The sequence below is a fragment of the Lissotriton vulgaris genome, chromosome 2_1, assembly GCF_964263255.1.
Source record: "Lissotriton vulgaris chromosome 2_1, aLisVul1.2, whole genome shotgun sequence".
In the NCBI taxonomy this organism is placed as follows: domain Eukaryota; kingdom Metazoa; phylum Chordata; class Amphibia; order Caudata; family Salamandridae; genus Lissotriton; species Lissotriton vulgaris.
Window position 1 is genome coordinate 1708034066 of NC_141687.1, and position 26846 is coordinate 1708060911.

At 45.0% G+C, this 26846-nt stretch overlaps 1 protein-coding gene across 5 annotated transcripts in view; it reads right to left on the reverse strand.

The window, feature by feature from the left end:
* ANO9 (anoctamin 9) overlaps window positions 1-26846 on the reverse strand; it is a 586191-nt gene that overhangs the window by 412248 nt on the left and 147097 nt on the right. For all 5 annotated transcript variants that reach the window (XM_086957696.1, XM_086957699.1, XM_086957698.1 and 2 more), the window contains exon 2: window positions 23565-23618. In XM_086957696.1, coding sequence (XP_086813822.1) covers window positions 23565-23618 — 54 coding nt within the window. The remainder of the gene's footprint in view (window positions 1-23564; window positions 23619-26846) is intronic.

A 26846-nucleotide genomic window follows, 5' to 3' on the forward strand; every position in this document is an offset into this window, starting at 1 on the left:
GATTTAATTGATATCATTCTAGAACAACGTCATAAATATAGAACTTTCCTGACTCCACGTCTTGTTTCCGTTCCACCCCCAGTAAGACAACCATATCACCTAGATAGACAGAATCCTTTACGAGAAGTACATCCAATCCGAAAGCCAGATGATACGCTTGAACACGTATTTGTGTATACTCCTTTGACTAAAATGGAATTATTGGAAATGAAGAAAATTGTACCTTGTCACGATAAAGATCCTGCAGGTTTCCACCGTGAATTAAAAGACATGTTACTTATGGGCGATTACACGTATTCTGACATTCTTAAAATGTTAAAAGTATTGTTGCCAGCAGGGATTTACGAAAAACTGAAGGAAAAGGAATGGGAGGTGGGAGATAAAAAGATTGTTTGGACTGAATTAGAAGACGAAGAAAAGGGACGTACCCCAGGTTTAGGTCTTGGGGACAAAACTAAAGCATTGCCAGGATTGTTAGTACAGGTTTTGCCTAGATTATTGACAGTTAAAAAGGAAGATTGGGATGCAATCTCAGCCTGCAAACAGAAACAAGACGAAGACACTAGTGATTTTTATTCAAGATTCGAGAAATGTTTTATTATTAATAGTGGCCTGAAAACAAGTAGCGAGTCATTCCCACATCTTTTCGTGACCAAATTAGTTGAGAATTCCTTACCCCAGGTTAAGAACAGAGTATTGAAAGTCGAAAGTACATGGCAAGCTAACACGCCTTCCCAAATGTTACAAATGTTACAGTACCACCAGAATAGAATTAGAGAGGAACACGATCATGAACAGAGACGTATGAAAGACACTAAAATGAAAGTACTAGTTGCCCAGTCTGTTCCAGCAGACGGTCAGAAGAGGGGTAACACGCAGAACACACAAACTAGTCATCCTACAGGTCCTGTTAAAGGAAATTGCAATTATTGCAAGCAGCCAGGTCACTTCATAAGTGATTGTGCCGTTCTCAGACACAATATTGCTACAGGCAAAACAAAAGAAAGACCACGTCCACCTAGAACAGAACATGTTCAACAGAATTTTCAACAGAACCCGCAACCTCCACAGAATGCACAGCAACAGACGGTAGCTGTACCCCAACCTCAACCCATTGCCGCAACACAACACGTCACACAGCAAATGTATCAGTATGCACAATCCGAGTATCCAGATTATCAGCAGTACACATGAAACAGCCTAGAGAGGGAGGTTGGCTTGCCCCTTATCGAGGTTCCTGTAGATCAAGATGGTCCCTATGTACATAGTCAGGTATTAGGGAAAGACAGAAAATTTTTGATTGACACGGGGGCGAGCAGAACTACCATCAGTCATGACGAGGTCCCAGGGGCACCCCTCTCAGGCTCACAGAATGTTTCTGTTGGTTTTTCAGGAAAGCCTATTGTTAACGAAGTATCGCAGCCTGTTCCCCTTGCAGTTGGTCCATTGTCCCGTACTACAGATTTATTGCTTACAAAATCGTGTCCTGAAAACTTACTTGGTATTAAAACACTGAAAGCTCTAGGAGCTGTTATATGTTGTTCCCCGGAAGGAGTGAGATTATTCCTTCGTGATTTCAAGGGCCATTATGTATTGAGAGATTTTGATGTCAGACTAAAAGATGTTCCACAGCATTTATGGGCGCAAGGTCCAACTGATGTAGGTTGTATGCATATTACTCCTTATCGTGTTACACTCAAGCAAGGTGTTGTACTGCCCCGAATCCGACAATACAAATTGCCCCCCGAGGCTGTAGCAGCCTTACTGAAAATTATTGATGAACTAATTGCCCAAGGAGTGGTTGTAGAAACTGACTCCAATGTATGTAATTCTCCAATCATCCCGATTCTTAAACGAACTGACCCAAATGCACCTCTAGTTTATCGTTTGGTGATCGATCTTCGAGAGCTGAACAAATGCATTGTACCACAGTATCCAGTGGTTCCAGACATTTCATCCCTATTGACTGCCATTGATTCCGAAGCCGCGTTCTTTACTGTAATTGACCTCAAGAACGCCTTCTTTAGCGTCCCCATTCATCCTGACAGCCAATACTTATTCGGATTCTGTTTAAATGGCCGAAGCTTTAAATTTGCACGTGCACCTCAAGGGTTCACGGAAAGTCCAAGTATTTACAGCCAAGCACTGAAAAGACAACTAGACAGTATTCACATGCCTACTGACACTGCTCTACTACAGTATGTCGATGATCTACTGATCACAGCACGGACCGAACGTGACTGCGAGCGCGCGTCACTGACAGTCTTGTATTTCCTTGCCGAAAAGGGGCACAAAGTATCCCCTTCGAAGCTCCAATTCTGTGCCCAGCAAGTGGTGTACCTTGGGCACTTGCTGTCCAAGAGGGGTAGACAGTTGACACCAGATCGTATCCAGTTAATTGCACATCTGCCACAACCCAAGACACAAAAGGAAGTACGGGCCTTTATTGGCCTCACTTCGTACTGCAGACAATGGATTCCCCAGTATGCATTTCTAGCCAAGCCACTTATACAGTTGACAACACAGGAGGCAGCGACTTCGACTGTCCTCCCTTGGACTCAGGAACATACACAAGCTTTTAATGACTTGAAGAAAGCATTATGCCAAGCACCAGTTTTAGCGACACCATGTTACAGCAAACCTTTTACACTTTTTGTCACTGAACGCGATGGCACAGCGTTGTCCGTTCTCACACAAGATCAAGCAGGACACCACAAGCCTTGTGCTTATTTTTCTAGTACATTGGATCCAGTAGCCCAGGCTCTGCCTGCGTGCTTGAAATCAGTTGCAGCAACAGCTCTAGCTATCAGACAAAGCGATTCAATAGTATTAGGACATCCTTTGACAGTACAGGTTCCACATTCCGTAGAAGTACTTCTGAACCGTACACAGACTCAACACTTGACCATAGCACGACTGACAGGTTATGAATTGACACTGTTCCAGCCACACATAGAAATCAGACGCTGCAACATACTCAATCCTGCCACATTGTTACCCTCGAGTACAACAGATCCAGCACCACACGACTGTGTAGAAGTCATTAATACAGTGACGAAGCCCCGACAAGACTTGACAGATATTGCATTGACCAACCCAGACCTGACATTTTATGTGGATGGTTCATGTATGAGAACAAGTACAGGAGAGTTAGTGGCCGCCTATGCAGTGACCACTGAAACTGAAGTCATAGAAACACATCGTATTGACACATTATCTGCTCAAGCTGCAGAGCTCATTGCTCTGACCCAAGCCTGTATAATAGCCAAGAACAAGAAAGTTAACATAAACACAGATTCACAGTATGCATTCGGAGTCGTTCACGACTTCGGAGTTCTTTGGGAAGAGAGAGGTTTTTTAACTTCTCACGGTACCAAGATCCAGCATGGTCCCCTTATTCAAGCTCTGTTAGAAGCTATACATTTGCCTACAGCCATAGCCATCATGAAGTGCAAAGCACATACTAAAGTCACCGACACTATTTCCCAGGGTAACGACCTGGCCGATCGTACAGCCAAATTCACAGCTCAGACAGACTTTCCGGCTAACATGACAAAGATGGACACGCCTACACCGACACATTGCCTGACAGTTAAGGATCCCATTCTAGATATACTCGACATACAGACACATGCCACACCAGACGAAATCAAGAAGTGGACTGAACAAGGAGGGATCCAGACAGATCAGGGATGGATGACGAAGGGACGAGCCACATGGTTCCTCCCCGACTCTATGGTTCAAGTCATAATTAACACAGCACATAGTCCTGCACACTTAGGAGAGAAAGCCATGTTAGACAGTTTACAGAATCTTTGGTACAACAAACATTTACGAGCAGCCGCAAAACAGAAAGTGCGTACTTGCATGATCTATTGTCAGTTCAATCCAGGAAAAGGTGTCCCCGTGGAACAGGTTGGATTTCATCCTCCTGACCATCCTTTTGAAGTACTCCAGATGGATTATATCCAGATGGACCGATGTCGAGGATTTAAGTATGTCCTCGTAGTCGTATGTGCTCTTTCCCGATGGACAGAAGCATATCCAGTCCCCGATTATACTGCTGTAACCACTGCCAAACAGCTGGTACGTGAGTTTTTCCCGCTGTACGGTTTGCCCCGTGTCGTGTACTCTGATAATGGACAGCCATTCTCGTCCGAGCTCATGAAGCAGGTGTCACTCCTGTTAGGTTACCAGTGGAAGTTCCATTGTGTCCGACATCCTGAAGCCGCAGGTCTCGTTGAGAGACATAATCAGACCCTGAAAACACGCCTAGCCAAAATATGTGCCGAGAAAGGTGTAGATTGGATAGTTGCCTTGCCAGTTGCACTCTTTTACATGCGAATGGTAGCTCATTCTAGGACAGGGCTATCCCCGTATGAGGTGGTCTTTGGAAGGCCTCCTAATATGTGGGGGACGCCTATGCCCCGTAAAATCACAGATGTTGACAGTTCTATGCTGACGGATTACTTGGCTGCATTGATGTCTGCACTACAATCTTGTCGTTCACAGGTCGCGGCTGCCTTTCCGGACAACACCCAAGTAAAGCCACATGAAGTCCGCCCAGGAGACCTGATCCTCGTGAGGAACTTTGATCGGAAGAGTCCGCTGGAACCCAGATGGAAGCAGCCGAAATTGGTTTTGTTATCTACAAGGACTGCAGTTAAAGTGGAGGGGAGGAAAGGATGGCTGCATTCGAGCCATGTTAAAAAAATTCATGGACTATTGCCAGACTCTCCCTCTAAGGACTGCCCACTTCCAGAGACTGATTCTAAACTCCCCCTGCTAGAGAAAACTCCCCAGGAGGAGTATCGTATGAAGTTGAGGTCTAGTAAGTCAGACAGTTTAATTGTTTAAGTCCCCTCCTGGGTGAAGCGGTTAGACAGGTTCCTGACATGTATAAGATAGACCCCACTAGTGAGAGAGATAGACAGGAGATCAAGAAACAAAAATATTGTAAAAATCTCCGAAGCCATTGTGTTCTAACATTACTTATTATGTTTTTTCTGAGTCTTACGATAATCTGCACGAGTTGGATGTTACATATGTTCTTTCCTATTGCACATTCTTTTTCTACTAATGACACTGCAGAGCACACGTTTAGTGAACTGCCCCCACATGAGCTTTCTTATCGTTTAGCGATGTGCAACAATACATTCATCCGTATGCTACACCATTCTCACCAGACCAGCAATGCCACTAATTGCTGGATATGTGGCCGACTCCCTCCCTATCAGAACTACAAGGGAGCTCTGCCCCTCTTTCCTTATCCGTTTACACATAACGGTTCCTGTGGTGCATGGTTTACTTTAATGTCTTCCCTAGATAGTAAGTCCCAGGTTTCCCAAGGCAATTGGATATGGGGGAACCTGAATACAGTCATGAATAGAATATGTTTCCCAGACCAGGAAGGTCTTCCCCAAAGGACAGGGACCGATCTAGAAAATGAAGTGTATGGATTAGGTAATTTTACACTTAACCTCATGATCCTGAACGTGCAGTCTGAGACTAATTCGGACTTGCCGTCTATTACAGTTTTACCAGTAAAAGGTGAATTATGCGTCAGAAAGAATGGTTCAGTACATCTAGGACACAGTGATTGTGATACTGTTGTCGAATTCAGTGATAAAGGAAAGTCTACTTTCAGAGCCTCCCGCCATTCTTATTTCATATGTGGTCAGACAGCTTATGTACGTCTGCCATTGGATTGGGATGGGACGTGCTATATTGCGTTCCTATTGCCACCTGTATTTCTAGCCCCATCTGACTATCACAGGAATACCCGCCTTATTCACGTTAGACAAAAGAGAGATCTCCCAATAGTCGATCAGACTGAAACCACATGGGAACAATACACAGACTTCAATAAGGGATTCTTCCCTTATTTAGGCACTGTCTCCAATAGTAAACTTATACGCAAATTGACTAGAATCCTTGAAGCAGTAGTGAATAAAACTACTTCTGCCCTAGGTAACTTAACAGAAGAGCAGTCTGCTATGAGACTTGTTGTTCTTCAGAACCGCCTTGTCCTTGACGTCATCCTGGCCGATAGGGGCGGGGCTTGTAGAGTCATCGGATCCAGTTGTTGCGTGTTTATTCCAAATAAGGCGCCATCCGTGTATAAGGCCATAACTCGGCTTCATGAAATAGCTCACCTGATACACCAGAATCCAGGCTCCTGGACTTGGTCCGGTTGGTTCTGGAGTGTAGTATCTGTCTGGGGATGGAAATTGTTGTCGTTCCTAGGAATAATACTGCTCATAGTATTCAGTTGTTGTCTATGTCTGCAATGTGGGCCAGCGATTTGCGGCTTGTGCGCCACAACTTGTATTCCCCATCCAAGTACACGTTCCCGTTCCCAAATAAAGAAAGATGAACAAATGATGCTTTACGAACAGATAGATGGTCTCATGAATATAGATATATCCTAAAGGGTGTAGTAGGGTCCAAGGAGGGAATGAGGTAATAGAAATTTTCAGGTAGCCAATGTGTCCCCCACTCGCACCCTATCCCCATGCACCCATGTTCCATGTATGTCGTGTAACTTCTGTTCTGTACATGCTAGACAGACGCAAATACATTTGCGTCCATCCTTAACATGTAAGCTTTCCAACCATACCAGGAAATCTTGTTAATTATGTTCCTAGGCATACGGTGCCACCGTCTTTACATGGTGCACTTCTGAAATTCGCACACGTTTTCTCCATGTTTCCTGGCCCAGTCGAGCTAGGCCCTTAAACGAGGCCTCTCTGCCTCATCTCTCCTGTCTCCGAAAGCTGTACGCATCCCTGACCTCTGCCTTACTTCCTGCCAGCGCAGCGGTGCCCGGCTCGGCCTGGACTGCCTGCCAAATTCATGTTTTGCCTTCAAATTATCAGTTCATCCTCCTCGAAAACACATTCCAGTCTAGTGAAATAGTTAAACATATTCCCGGCTGCAGAGCAAAGGGCCTGGCCTCTTCTGTCCTCCTTGCAAGTGATTTACTGGCTCCATTACCATGGTAGGCCCATGGCTCCGCACGTTGCACCCAGACACGTATGCACGCACTAGCTTTCAGTATGGGATGGCCCCTGCCCGAGAGACCTTTTGCTTCAGACACTACATCCCCCAAACATAAGATACTAGATATGTTATAGGTACAGGTTGCCCTGACACTCCAGACACCAGTCTCCTCCACTAGTGCTAAAGTCAAAGCCCCCAGTTTCACGTCATGCTAGTTGCGCGCGCATCCGGGTTAAGGATTTCTGCTGATTCTGCAATTTTTCTCTATGCATCCACCCACATGTGACGATTCTTGTGACGTTTCTCTGACATATACAGTGCACGCCCATGTATACGCCTCTTTTTCACGCCTCCTCTTACGCACATGTGTTCTTATCTCGCTCTTTTCACCTGTTACGCCTACTGTATTGGATTTAATTGTAAGGTTTTACTATATATAATGTGTAATGTTAATAAAACGTTGACTGTCCCTTCCCGAACCCTAGTGGTGACGGAACATGATATCCAACCTCGAGGTTCATTGTCCATTAAAGCCCGTATGACTCAGATACCACGGACTCTGCCTCTCATTTGAATGAGCTGTCTTGTAATGATAATTATGCGGAAAAATGTTCAGGTAAATTTATTTACCACATGTTTCAGCAGATGTTGAACTTCAAGGGTTGTCTGTTGTACAGAAGAAACAAACATTAAAGCTCTTAGTAAAAGAAGTCTCCAGGAAAATGTAAGGGAGATAATTTGTATTATTTAAAGGAATCAAGTTATGGTGGGCATATTCAGCCTTACCAGTGGAATATAAAAAGTGCTTATATATGGAGCTGGGCCTTGAAGGTTAGGCTGGGGCAGGTACCAGCCTTTATACGATGGAAGCTGACTAGACAGACAGGGTCAGATACAGTTAAGTGTCTCTTTTGTCAAAAGGTATCATTAAACGTTTTGCACTTACTCATAGTCTGCTCATGCTTTGATATTAGTAGAAGAAAATAGCTGTTACTGGCTTTTAGAATGACTCAGGTCCACCATATAAGTGATTTAGGGCCCGATGTAGGTAAATCTTTTTTACCACTTCATAAATACCGATTCATACCGAATCGGTATTTAAGAAGTGGTAAAAAAGAGAAGGGCAGATGTAGGTAATTTTATTTTTAAAATTACCGAATCGGAAGGAATCGGTATTTACCGATTCGGTAAATACCGAATCGGTAATGCCCATTGATTCCTATGGGCATTGAAGCCCATAGGAATCAATGGGCATTACCGAATCGGTATTTACCGATTCGGTAATTACCGATTTCTGCAAGGGTGCAGGGGGTGTCACTTTGACACCCTCTAGCACCCCCAATACTGGCTTGTGTGCCATGTGGCACACAGACATGCCCTAAGGGCATGTCTGTCTGTCACATGGCATAGGTGTGCATGCACACATGTGCATGCACACCTGGATTCGGTATTTTAACACCCAATTGGATTGGGTGTTAAAATACCGAATCTGAAAGGCCTGTGGGACTCAGAAGAGTCCCACCTACATCTGGAAGATACCGAATCGGTAAAAATACCGATTCGGTATTTTACAGATTCTGTAAATTTACCGATTCGGTAAATATACCGAATAGGTAAATACTGGCCCCCTACATCTCAAAGTGCCAAATACCGGTCGGAAACGGCCGATTTTGGCCGTTTCCGACCGGTATTTGCCACCTACATCGGGCCCTTAATGACATAATTTCTAAGATGTGTTAATATATAATTGAGCTACGCGGTATGGAAAATCCTGTCTGTTGTCTACGAACAACTAACTGAGCAGAGTGGTCCACTGCATTAGTGATATGGAAGGGGTACACTGTGGTCCCGTAGTTTTATTTGTTCTTTTGGACAAATACAATTATCCTATGTCACTTTGTCACTGTTTTTCCCTTAATAAAAGAGAGGGTATTTTGTATAAAGTTAATGCCTACCTTGCCTAATAGCACTTTGTGTAACCATAACTGTATTTTGCACAACAGTCGCTCTATTTTGCACAAAAGAAATTGTATTTTGCACAATGATAATTGTTTACCATTTATGTACAATTCCAATGCCTATCTTGCCCAATCGTGTACGGTATTAAAAATAACTGTATTTTGTAACACTGGAGCTCTATTTTGCACTCAAGAGTATTGTATGATGATAATGTTCACCTCGTTTAGAAATATGATTAATAACATATCTTCTTGAAAATGGATGTACGGTGCAGTTTTCCAGCTTGGACTAGAAGCAGCATAGATTTTAGTATTTTAAATACTGATCAGACAATAGGAAAAACATAGTATTTTTATGTTTTAAAATCTTTTATGGGAGTGGGTAGGGCTTTATAGTAAAATACTTTTTTGTGTTAATTTTGTACGTTTTAAGATGTTTGGAATCCCTTTTTGAGTGGCATGTTTGTTTTGTGTTGTGTATGTATTGCCTTGTTAGGCATGATATAAAACAGTTAATAAAAATCAAATCAATTTCCTTCCAACATGATAATTAGTGAAATGGTGACAGATCGCATATTTGCAAAAGAACGGACTGAAGATGGGTTGCATTCTGACCAGTCTTGTTTTGTATATACACAGGATAATTGACTTTTCTTACAGCGTAAGCAAAAAAATCCCTCCCACAGTAGAAGAAAGGCACCTTATTGCACTGTTGTAGGTAGAGAATTTGATTGTGTTGGACTATACCCAAGTGGTTCTTCGGGGACAGCCAATAGAACTCAAGGTGTTTGTAGAAAAAATAGACTCAAAGTAAAATCTAAAAAACTAAAGTATTGTCATTTGGGAAAATATTTTATAAAGATGCTTCTATTTACAAGACTGGTGTAAATGAAGGGCTCATTAAATGAGATAGATGTTATGGCAGCACTACATTTGGATAGTTTCTTAGCCCGCTGTTCAAGGCATACTAGTGTAAGTTTGAATCTTGACATTATGTGAGTTTTCAACTGATAGCCTTTGAAATAACTTTTTACTGTTTGAATCCCTAGAAGGAAAATGCTTGACGTTCTTATTAGATGTGCCCACAAGTTACCATGACCATGGCCTTGACCTGAAGGTAATATACAATTCTGAACATTGTATTCTGACCTAGCCTTGTCTGTTGAGTCAAAGTGAAGTTGGTATTAGGCAATATGTGATGTATTGGTTCTAAATGCCAAGATAAAGAGACCTCGCAGGCTCCATGGTGCACTTGTGAGAAGCATCGAAAGTTATTTTAAATGTATAATGTAAGAGGCAAATGTATGTCTTTGTGATGAAAGCAATAAATATTTGTATTTTAGAATTTTTATCAGAATCTGGTGTATGTACTGACGTGGACTCGAGGACTACTGGCCTTAAAATTATTATCATTTTTGTTATCATGATCATTTTACATCTGGTTAATCCATTACGTTTTCCTCAAAATGACGGCAACTCTTGAGCAGGACCACCGAGGAGTGTGCTTCACATGTAGGTTACATGCAGCAGCATTTCTGACCCTCCTTGGCAGGGGGTAGACCTAAAGACGAGGATGGTACCCCCTCTTCACCTCTCTATTAGGCTAACGTTTTGTGGCATTAGTTTATATAATATGAACAAAAGGAGGGACAAGGAGCTAATTATCAGGTCCAGCACCCATGATCCTTAAATGTAACAGTTAAACATAGAAGGATGCTGTTCCTCCAAAGAGAGGGAAATGAGGGAGGAGAAGCTGTTGGTCGGGACAGGGAGAGGGGCTTTTCAACTGGTTCCAGAGATCCGATTGATCAGAAGCGATAGTCCTCACACACCCAGATAAGTGTCATGCTTCATCATTGGGTAGATCAACTTTGGGCCGGCACCACAATGCCCAACGGGCCCCTGGAGGGGGCTCTTTGCCAGAGATCTTCCGAGTTGGTTGCCGTAATGGTGACTGTTACTGAGGATATTGTGAGTGTAGGGTGGTGTAATGAGTGGTTAAAAATGTCTAAGGGATACCGAGGACGGTTTAATAATGTGGTCCCTTTAACAAGAGTAAAAACAAACTAACGCTGTACAGGGAACCAATGAACTTTGAAAGCTTAAAATATGTGAAGTGGGGTCAAATTGTTTCAGGCCTTGTGTGGCCTAATTGGATCTTAGGCAATTCATCTGACCAAAGAGAGGACACCTGACCTACACCAGATTGAGAATGAAGGTGTGTTTTTAAGTAAATGTGCCCAATAAATGTATTGTGTCAACCATACCTGCTACGGTACAGGACATCCTGCTACAGTACAGGACATCAAACGTCCGAACGTATTAAAGCGTTGTTTCAACCCCTCAGGTTTGGGCAGAGTACCGAGCTTAGCTGCGGACAAAGTGGTCCAACACTATAATTCACCCGCAACCTACCCTCCTCTGCCAAAGGGGCATTGCAGCGCTGACCCAACGAGGAGCAGCCCAATGATTAAGCATGACACTTATCTAGGTGTGTGAGGGCTATCACTTCTGATCAATCAAATCCCCTGATCCAGTCAAACAGCCCCTCTCCCTGTCCCGACCAACAGATTTACAGTACTTATTTCCCTCTCTGTGGAGGCACAGCATCCTTCTATGTTTAACCAAGGCATTAATTTATAGTACGAGAGCTGTTGTGTTTTCTTTAAACACATCCCTGCATACCTATGTAGGTTTTGGCGACATTTAAGCATCTCTGTAGTGGACTACATTTAGTGACTCTTTGCAGGAAAATCTATTCAGTACACTATAGTTCAGATCCTTCAACTCCCCTCATTGTGTTTTACACGTTGCGTGTTACATGTTTGTTATGGTGTACAGTGAGTATGGAATCTAACAGGGAACTGTGACACAAGAATAGTATTACCATGTGATTTCCTTTCAACCAAACTGCCAAACATACCAGATGAAAATTATTTGCAATGTGAAAGTCGAAGCCTGAAACAAGGTATGGTTGGTGGGAGAGCATCATCCGGTACGTCTTCCCAAGATGCGGTAGATGTGGTCTTATCTAGACAAACTTCATCCCCACAATCAGTGCTGGGTGTTTCATCAGGAATTATTCTATAAGCTATTTTAGATGTCTGGGTTGAAATACCCAATACAAATACTACTGGACGTCTGCACATCCCCGCTATCAGTTTGGACAGCCTTGGAACATGCCATGCCTCCTGAAACTATTCCTTATTTTGGTTGCCTGGTAGGAATCAAATTCTAAGGTGGTACACAGTTGGAATGAACTCTGGCATCACAAATAACTCAGACACTCAGCTTAAGAGAACCTTTGCCAGGCCAGAGCTCTGTTGTCTTTCTAGTGACCAGCTCATTAGGACACTATCCTTCCAGGTGCTCTTAGTGTGTTTGATCTGAAGTTCATAATACTTCAAGTCTCTGCCATAACCCGTGATATTAAGTGTGTTCCCTTTGATTTTAAGGGATACCTATATCTGCCGTTTTCAAATGGGAGATGAACAGATGTTTTCCTCCTTTGACCAAGTGCATAATCCATAGTTGAGCTTAACTCTGGAGCAATCAAACCATCTTTCTATGATGTACTTTTTCCATGTTACTATAGGCCAAAAATTTAGCATCTCCATGAAACTACACTATAATCCAGGGTCCTCTCAGTGGTTGACTCTACTAAAGTGCATAACCCAGTTCCTGTGGTTGTCACTGAAACTGGGAAATAGTGACCATGACCGGTAATAAAGGCCCCTGGGGTTCTCAGACACGCTTTGCTGTCAACTGTGAGGTGCATTTCTGAGCATCTCTTAACACAGTGAATTGAAACCTTTGAACAAGAGCGACAGTGAGCCGATTGCAAACTGGGCTGGATGCCCCTTCACCCACTGATGGTAATCCATTTTCTTTCCTCTCAGCAAACGTTTTGCCACCCGGAGGCGCCCCAATTGTACTCTTAATTGAAGAATCCATTTGAGGACGTTTTGAGTGGGTATGGCACCTTTAGCCAAACAAGATGAAGTAACTTGACAGTACACTGAGCTGTCATAAAAACTAGGTGAAAGGGTTTGTAGTTACTTTCCTGCTCCTCTTGTTCTTTGAATGGCATTACATTCTTGATTCCGAGGACACAAGAGGATCTGGAACTTCCAGAATCTTCAATGTTCACTGGCCCATACAATGACACTGAGCCCTATCAGTATAAAGTAACTCAGTGGTTACATGTCCCTGTGCATTAATATCAATGTACTAGACGCACATATTGTGTCATATCTCAGTTCCTGAAGGTCCTGAGTCCTTCTGGTTCATTCTGTTCATATTTTAAATTGCCTTGTCTATTCTGATTGAAAATAAATGCAAATCCTTTTTAAAGAAACTGCAATGACTGCACATTGATCTGTGATGTTTAAAGTTACTAGGGCACAGGGTACCAGGACATGAATGTACACCACCTACTACAGTAATGAGCCTTGACTCACTGCTTAATCAAACCACCATTGGAGCGTCAAGCCTGCTGATAGAGTCTTGACTAGTCTTTTTCTGTTCAGTAGTACCCAATGCAATGGGTAAATAATCGATAAATGAAAGTACCCTCCAAGAATACTGCTCGGAAGCCAATAACCGACTCAGGGCCTGAAGAAAGGGTCTGACGCACGGATACTGCCCTCTCATATCACAAGTCTTGTTTTAGCTTCAACATGGACTGAAGTAACTTAGTTTGACAAGTTCACTGCATATTACAAGGGTGATGCATTGTTATAGAATGTATCACACAAGATATTTTGTTATGTATATTTGATGTCTACGGTGCTAAGTTGACTCCTGAATGGAATGTGACAGATACTGAAAAACAGAAACTCACCGGTGTGGGTAAACCAGTGCTGCTAGTCTAGACACTCTGTCAATGCTGGCAGTGGCTTAAAGAGGCATGCAAACTCTGACAGAAGGATCTTGACAACAACACAACACAAACGGCCAAGAATGGAACACAATATGGCAAAAATGTACAATTACCACTAAAGAAGAATGTGCGTGGACTTCAGCAGCATAGTGAAGTAGCGGAGTAACTCAGAACTGCTAGTCCACCCTGCTCCTAGTAAACCAGAAATGTACAATTAAAAAGCCCTGGGAAGTGAGCACCGAGACCATCCTACTATGCTCAATAATCATGAGGACTGGTGTACCTCAAGTGAGAACAAAGAAGTGAAGCTCTTACCGCTGGAGCCCAGATCAATGAAATCTGCACAGGTTACTGCCCAAAACTGCCAGTCCCAGGGCAAAGACATACATAATCCATGCTGCATCGGCACACACACACTGCCAGATTTACCGATTCTCCACATGGTGACTGGCCTTCTGTACGTCACAATCTTGATTCCCCTGTTTCACTTGAAAACCTAAAAAGAATTATAGCTCAGACATCTAGGGATGGTCCCATTGTACTAGTATTACTGTTCAAACTACAGAAACACACCTTGCCCGTTCAGACCAGTATGTTGCCTTGTAAAATTGCTTTTCCTTCTAGATCATCCCCAGCTATGTGTGATGTTGATGGAACCACGCTAAGACTGGCTACCTCATGATTTACTTAGCAAAAGAACTGTGACCACGATTCCGGGCCGCTATTTCAACAAGTGCTTTAGCGTTCCATTACCATTCCTGAAGAGATCTTACAAATTTGTGTTGTCCCAATTGACAGTACACTGAGAGAAGCTCACTGAGTAAGAAAGTGCAACCTTAAAAAGTGAGAGGGAGGTAAGGACATTCTCAGATACGATACTTCACATTGGACTGAAAAGGATTTATTTTCTGTGAGCGGTCAAGACATCTTGCTCTTGAAGGCATCTAGAAGACCAAACTGATGTAGATATTATTCAATAATCTGTTGCTAGGTACCAGATAGGATGCAAATGCACATGGATTGACAACTACATTCTCAAATTTGTAGTCCCAAAAACAAGTGATATTCGTTCCAGGTGTATGATGCATGCTTCGGGAGAGCCAATAGTTCTCTGTTCTGGATCTCCAAATTTATACTAACAAATGCTCAGAGGGCATCGCCAGGAAAAGTCCGCATTCACCCACTCACCCACTCACTTATGTTCTATTAGTCTAATAAAGGCTATTGGGCATTTTATAGTCCAATTAGCATTCAACACGTTTCTTTTATTGTCTGTCAGCATCACAGTTTTTGGCAGGAACAGGAAGCTGGCTGAAAGTGCTGCTGCTGGACAAGTATCTGTTCTATCGGAGCAGCATCAAGTACTTGGTTTTACATTGTTGGTGGCAACTGTGTAGCAGTCCAGCCCATTAAAGAGGAGGCCATGAGCTGATGAGCTCATTTAACAACCCTGAATGAATTCACTACAACATGTCATTTTTGCTGCTATCATCACCAATTCAGTGCAGGCTTCAATACGATGGACTCACCCTTGGACTCAACAAGACATAAGTGCTACATAAGAGGGCAAATATGTTATAGAAAGAAGAAACTTTTGAAGGAAAATGGACTGCTCTATGTCTAGCAACTTTAAATTGTATTAAATATTTATTTTTGGTATTTTGTAAATGCTACCTTAGGGTGACTCCAGAGAACTAGCCTGCCAGGCAGACACTGAACTACTGGGAAATAGGGTTTGCCAGAAAATTGTCATTTGATTTGAATGAATGAATTTAACTTTTATATCGCGCTCGAATGACCAAGGGCGTCAAGGCACTACAGCGGAGGAGAAACTACCAAGGAAAGAATCAGTGCATAATAAGCCAGGTTTTTATCCCCTTCCTGAAAGAGAGGAGAGTTGTGCTGTTCTTTATGGATAACGGCAATCTATTCCAGAGTTTGACAGTGTGGAAAAAGAAACTACTTCCTCCCCAGCACACCCTTCTGATTTTTGATACCTGAAGAAGTCTGCTTGTGGCTGAACGAAGTGTTCTGTTTGGGAGATACCATAGAAGATGTTCTTTCAAATATTCAGGTCCTATCCCCTGAAGTGCTTTGAAAGTCAGACATAAGGCCTTAAATTCAGCTCTTTTTTCAACCGGCAACCAGTGAAGATGTTTAAGGCCCTGGAACACTGACTGAAACTTAGGAATGTTCAGCAGCATCCTAGCAGCGGTATTTTGAACCCATTGGAGCTAGGCAAGATGTTGTCTTTGAAGACCCAAATACAGGGCATTGCCATAGTCCAATCTAGCTAGGGCCAGAGATGTTACCAATGTCTTAACAGTGGATGGCGGAATATAAGGTTTCACCTTCTGAATCAGTTTTAAGGTTAAATGTACCTGAGAAGCGACCTTATTAACTTGAGATTGAAATGTAAGACCATCATCTAAAATTACTCCCAAATTTCTAGCCTTTTTTACTGGAATAGGAGGAGTTCTCATCGACTGAGGCCACCATTTCTCGGACCATATGGAGGGATCTGACCCCAAAAGAAGCACCTCAGTTTTACTTCCGTTCAACCTTAAGCAGTTTGTATTCATCCAGTGGTCTACAGATGTCATAAATTGATTGAAACGAACAGCTGTTTCATCTGGATTGCCAGAAATAGAAACCACGATCTGAGTATCATCAGCATAAGATACTAATGAGAAACCAAACTGCTTGATGACAACTGCTAAAGGGGTAACATATAGATTAAATAGCGTAGGGCTCAAAGATGAGCCCTGCAGAACCCCACACGGAAGTAAAAATTGCTTAGAGCATTGATCGTCCGTCTGAACAAACTGGCGTCTATTATTGAGATAAGATACCGCGCCGAGAGATCCCTTCAGGGATGATTCGCTTGCGCTCTATAAATACACAAAGTAAATTAAAGTAAAGATCAAAGCAAGCTTAATGCCAAACCTGAGACTACCAGCCCACGTAGCCTCGAGATGAGAATGTCATGGCTCATGGTGTCCCAGGCCGCCGAGAGATTTAAAAGAATCAAGGCGGCCTTCGCACCTGAATCCAACGATGATCGAAGCTCCTCTGCTGCCATGACCAAAGCTGTCTTTGTGGGACCCGGTGTCTTGTAGAGCTGTTCTTCATTCTGTTGTCTATGGGATAAATACAGTGACTCTGTTCTACTGCCTATAAAAATTAGGAGTGTCTAGGAACTGCCCAAACAGATAGGACTAACAAATATCAAACATTTCTCTCCATAGCCCTGCACAGAGGGTGCTTGTAAGTTGTGTGTTGGGCGAAAGCTGTGCTGCGCTTCTTGCTATGGCGTAATGTTATACACTTAGCCTTCAAAGTCTACTGATTTTCAGGTTCTGGAGAGATGCCGGATGAATTTAAATAGAGACATTATCTGATGGTCCTTTTGTGCTATGCTGTGATGTTTGAAGTTACTAGGTCACAGGGTACCAGGACATAAATGTACACCACCTACTACAGTAATGAGCCTTAACTCACTGCTCAATCAAACCACCATTGGAGGGTCAAGACTGCCTATGGAGTCTTGACTAGTCTTTTTCTGTTCAGTAGTACCCAATGCAACGGAATACATCAATAAATGAAAGCACCCACCAAGAATACTGCTTGGTAGCCAATAACCGACCCTGGGCATGAAGAAAAGGTCTGACACACTGATACTGCCCTCTCATATCGCATGTCTTGTTTTAGCTTCAACATGGACTGAAGTAACTTAGTCTGACAAGTTCACTGCATATTACACTGCCTGAGCAGTTGGTAGCTGTAGAATCTGTTGGAGAATGTATGGAAATCCATAGGCTGGGCATAACCTTCTAGGAACCTAATAACGATATGCTAGTCTTATACAAGCATCCTTCATTTTTTTGCATTTTGCATCCCTACACATAAAAGGCAACTTCTGCACCAATGTTGTCTTTTGCTCACACAATGTAAGTCATTATGCGCGTTGAAGTCTGTTGGTTATTCAAGAACAAGTCACCTCTGATGTGCTCTGAGATGGTACCGCACCAACGGAGCAGGAGGAGGAATCGCCGTCGTCCACAGGAACACTCTCAGAGTCTCGACCAACACCGACGACACCCTCAGCACCACCGAACACCTGCACTTCCAGATCCACACCGACCCCAACACTACCCTCAGAGGAACCCTCATCTACAGACCCCCCCCGGACCCTGACCACAGTTCAGTGACTCCATCGCCGACTTCGTCAGCACACATGGCCTCGCCTCCACGGACTACATCCTCCTCGGGGACCTGAACTTCCACCTAAAGAACAACAATGACACCAACTCCACCACCCTGATTGACAACCTAGCCAACCTCGGCTTCAGACAACTCATCACAACACCCACCCACTCTGCTGGTCACACGCTTGACCCCATCTTCTCTGCAAGCCCTCACGTCTCCTTCAGCCACACCACCGAACTCCACTGAACCGACCATCGCTGCATCCACTTCACCTTCAAGAAACCCACCACGCACCACCGCACCCAACAGGTGCCTCGCCGCTGCTGGAGCAAAGTCACCGAAGACCAGCTAACCACCACCCTCGCCCAGAGCCCACCCCCTGACCCCACTGACCCCGACACCGCCGCCTGCAACCTCAGACAGTGGATCAACGACTGCGCCAACACCCTCGCCCCGATCAAGAAACCCTCCGACAGTCATACCAACAAGAAAGCCAGCTGGTTCACTGAAGACCTCCGGGCCTCCAAGCAAACGCATCGAAAGATGGAGAAGATCTGGCTCGGTGAACGAACACCAGACACCCACGCAGCCCACAAGAACTCCACCCGCATCAGATCCTCCAAAAGGTCCTCCTTCAAAAACTGCTTAGACAACAATGCGCACAACAGCAAAGAGCTCTTCAACATCGTGAAGAAACTCTCCAACCCCAGCTCCAACACCAACGACGTCCCACCCTCGCAAGACCTGTGCGACTCGCTGGCCACCTTCTTCCACCGCAAGATCGCAGACATACACGACAGCTTCAACGCCAAGACCGCCCCGACAACCACTGAGACCTCTGCCCCCATGACCACCACCCGCACCAACCCCCTGCTCTCCTAGACCAACATCAATGACACCATCAAGATCATGAACACCATCCACTCCGGATCTCAGTCAGACCCATGCCCACACCACATCTTCAACAAAGCCAGCACATCCATCGCACCCATCTCCGGAAAGTCATCAACACCTCCTTCGAGACAGCAACCTTCCCGGAGAGCTGGAAGCACGCAGAGATCAACGCCTTACTCAAGAAACCCAAGGCAGACCCCAAGGACCTCAAGAACTTCCGTCCCATCTCCCTGCTCCCGTTCCCGGCAAAGGTCCTTGAAAAGACCGTCAACGAACAACTGACCCGCTACCTCGAGGTGAACAACAACCTGGACCCTTCCCAGTCCGGGTTCCGCAGCAACCACAGCACCAAAACTGCCCTCATTGCCGCCACTGATGACATCAAGTCCCTGCTAGGCAACGAAGAAACAGCGGTCCTCATCCTCATGGACCTTTCAGCCACCTTCGACACAGTCTGCCACCACACACTACGAACACGCCTCCACAATGCCGGGATCCAAGAGAAGACCCTGGACTGAACCACCTCCTTCCTCTCCGGCAGAACACAGAGCATCCGCCTTCCCCCCTTCCGCTCCGAAGCCACTGAGATCATCTGCGGTGTACCCCAGGGCTCATCCCTCAGCCCAAATGGATGAGGGACAGCCGCCTGAAGCTGAACTCGGACAAGACGGAGGTCCTCATCCTCAGATCCACCCCTTCGGACTGGGACGACTCCTGGTAGCCGACTGCACTGGGAACCGCTCCAACACCCACCGACCACGCATGCAACCTAGGGGTCATCCTCGACTCCACCCTCTCCATGACTAAACAGGTCAACGCCGTCTCCTCCACCTGCTTCAACACCCTCTGCAGGCTCCGCAGGATCTACAAGTGGATCCCCAATGAAACGAGAAGAACGGTCACCCAGGCCCTCGTCAGCAGCAGGTTGAACTACGAAAACGCCCTCCACGCAGGAGCCTCGGCCAAACTCCTGAGACGGCTCCAACGCATCTAGACCGCCTCTGCACCCCTGATTCTCGACATCCCTCGCTGCAGCCACATCACACCCCACCTGAGAGACCTGCACTGGCTCCCGGTCAACCTTAAAGCTCCTCACCAACGCACACAAGGCACTCCACAACACCGGACCAACGTACCTCAACAGACGGCAAAATACCAGAAAGGGTCAAGGCAGCAGACCAGGTCAAGCACTACTAGTTCCGTGTTTCTAAGTTTTGGGTGGTGCAAACTTCTTCCTACACCTGCTACCAATAGGTGTTTAGGTCAAAGATACAAACGCAAAAGTGGAAGGTGCACACAATTAGAGTCCAAAGGAAAGAAAGTGTATTGTTTATCTTCTTCTTTATTAGCAGTTTTTTTCAAATACAGGCACAGCCAACGCGTTTCGTTCCATTAACCTTGTGGAACTTCGTCAGGGCGAATTGGTTCAGTTTTGAGATTGGAATCTATTCAGACCCACCTTGTGGATCACACAATAGCAGATTCTGGGTTTTCAAAGGCATGCAACCTTCGTTTATTCAGAGAAGGTATTGAAAACTGGATACAAATTGGTGCGCCCAGTGGATGTTCTCATGCTATATCTCGCAGTGTTCAGAGTGAAAATGGACTAGGTAAAAAACTGGTTCAAGGTGGGGTGGACATTCGCAGAGAATCTAATATTCGCAAAGATAGTTTTCCTGTTAATCCCTCTAGTGTCAGGCTCCAATACGTGCATAAACTCAAAAAGAAGAGGTCACCGGTCCGTAGTAAAACTCGGTGTTCGTGGTAATAACCACTGAGCACCTGCAGTCGGGCGCTCCAATTTCGTGTATCGTCTCGTGGCGGCGTCCCGGGTTATTACCACGAACACCGAGTTTTACTACGGACCGGTGACCTCTTCTTTCGTTGGCTGTGCCTGTATTTGAAAAAAACTGCTAATAAAGAAGAAGATATACAATACACTTTCTTTCCTTTGGACTCTAATTGTGTGCACCTTCCACTTTTGCGTTTGTATCTTTGTACCTCAACAGACGACTCAGCTTCTAGACCCCCACCCGTCAGCTTTGCTCTAACGCCATCGCCACTGTCCTCTGCTTCTGAAGAGCGACCTCCGGCAGCAGATCGTTCTCCCACCCCGCCGCCAAGACCTGGAACACCCTCCCCATCCACCTACGGCAGACCCAAGACCTGCTGACCTTCAGAAAACTCCTCAAGACCTGGCTTTTCGAGCAGTAGCAGCATTCCCCACCCCAGCGTCTTGAGACCCTTAAGGGAGAGTAGTGCGCTTTACAAATTATATGATTGATTGATATATACAAGTTTTGAGCTATTAAAATGAGCTGTAGCACATGCATTTTTTGTCTATTTTTATGGAGCCAATGCCATTATTCAAAGAGGAAAAAGTCTCTTTACCAACGTAAATAAGACAAGTTGAAGTCCCAGGCTATCGTTGGCAGGTTGCACCATCTGTATAGTTCTCATCTGCTGCACATAGTGTGCAGTGACTTCCTGGATCTTGAAACAGAGGCAAACAGCATCCAAAATGATTTGGTGATGACAGTTCACCTATTACACTTTACCGAAGCATAACCCACCAAGGGCCAAAATGCTACCAGAATTTCCAAGGTAATCTGGAGTGAAGTATTGTATTTAATATCAGGCCAAACAGAGCAAAACATCTTATCACCCTTTGGGTCACCTCCGCATGGAGCAGTTCAACCAAACCCCGCTGGGCATGGGGCAGAGAAAGGCGATGGAGTTAAAATGTTGTCACTCTGGTTCAAGGATAAACTACATCGAAAACGAGAAATTATTACCACTCTCTCGGATGCTTTATATTACTCGACGTCATCCTCGTGGTAGTGCTATACTTGGATTCATCCACGATGCCAGGAGCTGGAGTCATACCTCAAGTATGTCAGTCCAGTTCAGTCACAACTGAACCAAACTTATCATCCCACCTCTGATGCAATTGCCAACTGTTGATATTGATGATTAAAGCAAGCAAAGACATGACTCATGTTACTAAGAGCCGAATTTACATTCTGGAGTAACAGAAAATCCTTCAGTTTGCAGAGGAAGTGATAAATGCTTTGTTTGAGGACTCTTTGTACTTGAGAGTGCTGTATCAGAATCACCAGCGGCATCCTACCTGCCAAAAAATGATTCGCAGCTGTCTTTAAAAATAAGCCCAACCCATAAACAGGGCTCATGTGTTGACCTATGAAGATAACACTCCCCTGTAATGTGTTGGACAATATAGTAAGAATGAAAAATAGACCAATTAACATAAGAGCTATCAGTAGTGTGAAGAGGGTGCCTAAAAATACTGCGTACAGGTTCCACAGAGAAATTGAACTATTGTATATTGGGGTCTTGCACTGAAGTGCTTTAACAATCAATAAAACCTGTTAGACGCCTCTCTCAGATGCACAAGGGTCATCCGTTTTATCACCTGAAGATCAATATTCACACTTGTGTAGACGAAGGGAGGAGGCCAGATGAGGGGGCATCCCATTGTGTTATCCTGCGGCTCAGTGATATGTGGTAACCCTATTTACCCACTTTCTCACTCAAATAGTATTGTTTAAATGAATGAAAAATACTTTAGAATAAGTTAAACAGTGGGGTATTTTTTTTAACAGTGTACTTTATGTCATGGGTGACACAAGCTTGAAGAAGAAACTTGGCTGGAGGCAGAAGGAATTGATACCCTGCCACACACTGAAGAGCTCTGGTTACCTAGGAAACAGCAACATCAGTGGCACCTTCGGCCACAATTCTTTATGTCTGAGTATCTGGACTGATGTTTTCTTTGCTGTAGGGACAAGCCGCAAACATAACTAAGTACATTTATTCTAAAGGAAAAGGTGTAATTTTTGAAGGGGGTATGGTGTTCTACCAGGTGGCATTGTCCAATGTAAAAGGTGCGACCATTAGGGAGATATAGCGGGTCTTCAAAATAAGTGATGACAGTAGGGAAGAAGTTCAGTTTATAAAACCTGGGGTGGTCTGTAGAAGGCGGTGTGGTGTTTAGGAAATGAGGTGGTCTGCATCTGTGATGAAATCTTTAGAAGGGGCAACCTAAAGGGGAAAGCTTTATCTATTGTCAACAGGATTAAAATGGAGTCAGGATTGACCACATGAATTTCCAGATGTCCCCTCTTACAGAAGACAATGCATGCGCTTAATTAGCCATGGCCAAGTATTAGGAGGCTGTGACTCAAGTGGTCAGATGAAGGGTTGCTAATCTTTATGTGGCTTAAATATAAAGTACTGAGGGGCATATTAACAAGAACCTCGTTAAAATTATCGCCGCTTTAGCGGCAGGAAACTGCTGCTAAAATGGCGATAATGTGCTTTCTAATATGCGTTATAGAATTCCAATAGAAGCCCAGGTTAAATGTCCTGCACATCTAAGCTGGGCTTCTATTGGAATTCTATAACGCATATTAGCAAGCCCATTATCGCCGTTTTAGCGGCAGTTTCCTGCTGCTAAAACAGCGATAATTTAAATGAGGCTCTTGCTAATATGCCCCTGAGTGTCCATCTTTGTGGTGAAGGCGTTGCCTACTACCATTGCTTAGTGCATGCTCCAACCCACAGCCACATCTGCTAGAATTAATTAGTCTAGGACTCACCGCTTCTGGAAAGACCAGCAGCCGCTCCTGCCAGGGCGTCAACAGGCTGCCATCCTGAGGAAAAAAGGAAGAAGGGAAATTGGTTTTATTTTCACTACCTCCTTCCTGGAAAGCATTACCCATGACAATGTACAACTTTTTGGCGTCTTGCAGGAAATTAGAAAGATGATTCTGAGACTAATTTGCCAGTAAGAGATTCTGGCTCAATTTTCATTTATAAATGAGCTGACCTTGCAGCCCCATTTAAATACAGACACTGATGCCAAAATGTATTATAAGCTCAACCCCTATATAACAAACGTTGGCAACAACAAAGGGTATGAACTATTTTTTACTGACACAACACAACTTCACATTTACAGCAGAAACATTATTAAAACTAGAGAGTTGCCTTTTGGCACTTAATTTAAAATGTAAAACAAATATCACACAGGTTCTTACAGGAGAAATTGTACATGAGAACAACATAAGAAATGCGTTACTTACCTGTAACAGCAGTTATCCAGTATTGGTGTCTTTCATAGATTCACATGCCTGAATCATTCCCCGTCGTCGAGACGGGAGCCTCCGGTAAATAAAAAAGTAATGTCCATAGACATACATAGAGAGAAAGGGTCCAAGGGTCTCCCCTTAGTAGCCTTTCCTTGTCCTTATGTAAAAAGGACCAAACTGTCATAGTCAGCCAATCAGCTCCGACCTCCCTCTAGAACCTTCCTGGGAGGAGCCTCAGTCCCTCAGATTTTCGTACGCACCCAGCTAGGTTTGGCGTAATATAGTCCGAGAGGGAAGTGAGTCCTTCCAGGGGAGGCGGGAGGGTTGCATGTGAATCTATGAAAGACACCAATACTGGATAACTGCTGTTACAGGTAAGTAACGCATTTCTTATCCAGTATTAGGGGTGTCTTTCATAGATTCACATGCCTGAATCAGAGTAGCTAGCAATCATAGTAGCACATTTGTAAAACAGAGTTGCTCTGCCGTCATAGTAGACAATGCATATAATATCATACAATAAAGAGACAGCATATCATCAGAGCAATAATGTGCATACCTGGAAGGCGGGATGTAGGAAGGCTCACCTTACTGAAAGAGATGGCGAAGCACCGCCTGGCCCACTGCCGCATCCTTCTGGAGTTCTATATCCAGGCAGTAGTGTCTGGAGAAAGTATGCGTGACTTCCAGGTCGCCGCTCTGCAGATGTCCAGGATCGGCACTCCAGCAAACAGTGCCGCTGACGTAGACATCGCTCTGGTTGAGTGAGCCAGAACACGGTCATTCAAAGGCCGGCCGGCCTTTTCGTGGCAGAATGAAATCGCCGAGGAGATCCATCTGGAGATGCTTTGCTTCGTGAGGGGCAGGCCCATTCGTGGTCTGCTGTATGCCACGAACAGCTGTGAGGATTTCCTGAGAGCCTTAGTCTTGTCCAGGTAGAACTTTAGGCACCTCATAAGGTCCAAAGAATGCAGCGACCTTTCCGCTGCTGTGGAAGGGTTGGCAAAGAAGAACCTAAGGACCAATGGTTCGTTGAGATGGAAGTCCGAAGGTACTTTTGGAATGAACTTAGGGTTTGGTCGCAGTATCACCCTATCATGTCTGAATTGCAGATATGGTTCCTGAATGGACAAGGCTTGCAGCTCGCTAACCCTTCTGGCCGAAGTTAGAGCGAGCAAGAGCGCTGTTTTCCATGAGAGGTGTTTAAGAGATGCCCTGTGAATGGGCTCAAACGGGTGACGCATGAGCTGGTTGAGTACCAGGTTAAGCTGCCATGTGGGAGGTACTTTCCGAGGCCTCGGAAAGGATCTGTATAGCCCTTTGAGGAATTGCTTGACTAGCCGACTAGACCACAGAGAAGGTCCTGTGACCGTTCTGGTGAACCTCGAGATTGCAGCCAGGTGAACTTTGATGACGCATGCGCCAGTCCCGACTGGGCCAAATGCAGGAGGTATGGTAATATCTGTTCAGGTGTGATGGTGAGGGGCCGTAGGCCCTGGTCTGAACACCATATGCAGAACCTCTTCCATTTGAGACAGTAGGTCTTGTTCGTACTGTCTGCCCTCGCTTTGGCTAGTACATCCCTGCAGTCTTGTGGGATATTCAGGCCACCGAACTCTCTGTGCTCAGGAGCCAGGCTGATAATTTGAGCGATTGGAGGTTCGGGTGCTGCACTTGCCCGCTGGACATCGTCAGAAGGGCCGGGTGTTGGTTCAGGCGAATCGGTGATCTGATGGAGAGTCGAAGCAGATCCGAGAACCAGTGTTGCCTCGGCCAGGACGGGGCAATCAGGATCAGGGTGCATGGTTCCACCTTCATCTTCCTGAGGAGTCGTGGGATCATCGGGAATGGAGGAAAGGCGTATGCAAAGACGCTGTACCATCCGATGGAAAATGCATTTCCTAGTGATCCTGGTTGGGGATGCCAACTTGCGTAGCTCGGGCATTTGGCGTTCCTCTTGGTGGCAAAGAGGTCGATGTTTGGGACTCCCCAAAGAGAAAAGATGTGAGTGAGGGCGCTGTCTGATAGTTCCCACTCGTGGGAGAGGGACTGTTGCCTGCTCAGGGCGTCCGCGATGGTATTGTCCTTTCCCGGGACATATTCCGCTTTGAGTTGGATTTCGTGCAGCACTAGCCAGTTCCAGATCCTCTGCGATTCGCGTGAGAGCGAGAGCGAACGCGTTCCCCCTTGTTTGTTTAGATAGTGCATCGTCGTGGTGTTGTCTGTCCTGACGAGCACTGGGGATTTCTGGATGCGGGGCAAGAAGGCTTGGAGAGCCAGATACACGGCTCTTAGCTCCAAGAGGTTTATATGGAGCGATTGCTCTTGAGAGTCCCATTTGCCGCTGATTTGTAGGTCCTGGAGCACCGCGCCCCATCCCTCTAGGGAGGCGTCTGTTGTTATCACCAGCGGTGATGCTGGAAGGAGAAACGGTAAGCCCACAGTTAGATTTCGGCGACGTGTCCACCATTGTAGAGCTTTGGAAATTTTCGGTGTGATCCGAAGGATGTCTTCGAAGGAGCCAGTGCTTTGAGTCCATTGGCTCGCTAGTGCCTCCTGCAAGGGCCGCATTCTGAGCCTGCAGTGCGGGATGAGGAGTATGCAGGAAGACATCATCCCCAGGAGGGATGTGTAAGTCCGAACTTTCAGGTGCTTTGTCTTTGCCACAGCCGTGGCCAGAGATAAGATCTTGTCTGTCCTCTCTTTGGAGGGGAAGGCTTTTGTGCACTCTGTGTCCAACATGGCCCCTAGGAAGGTAATCTTTGTTGCGGGGACCATGCATGATTTTTT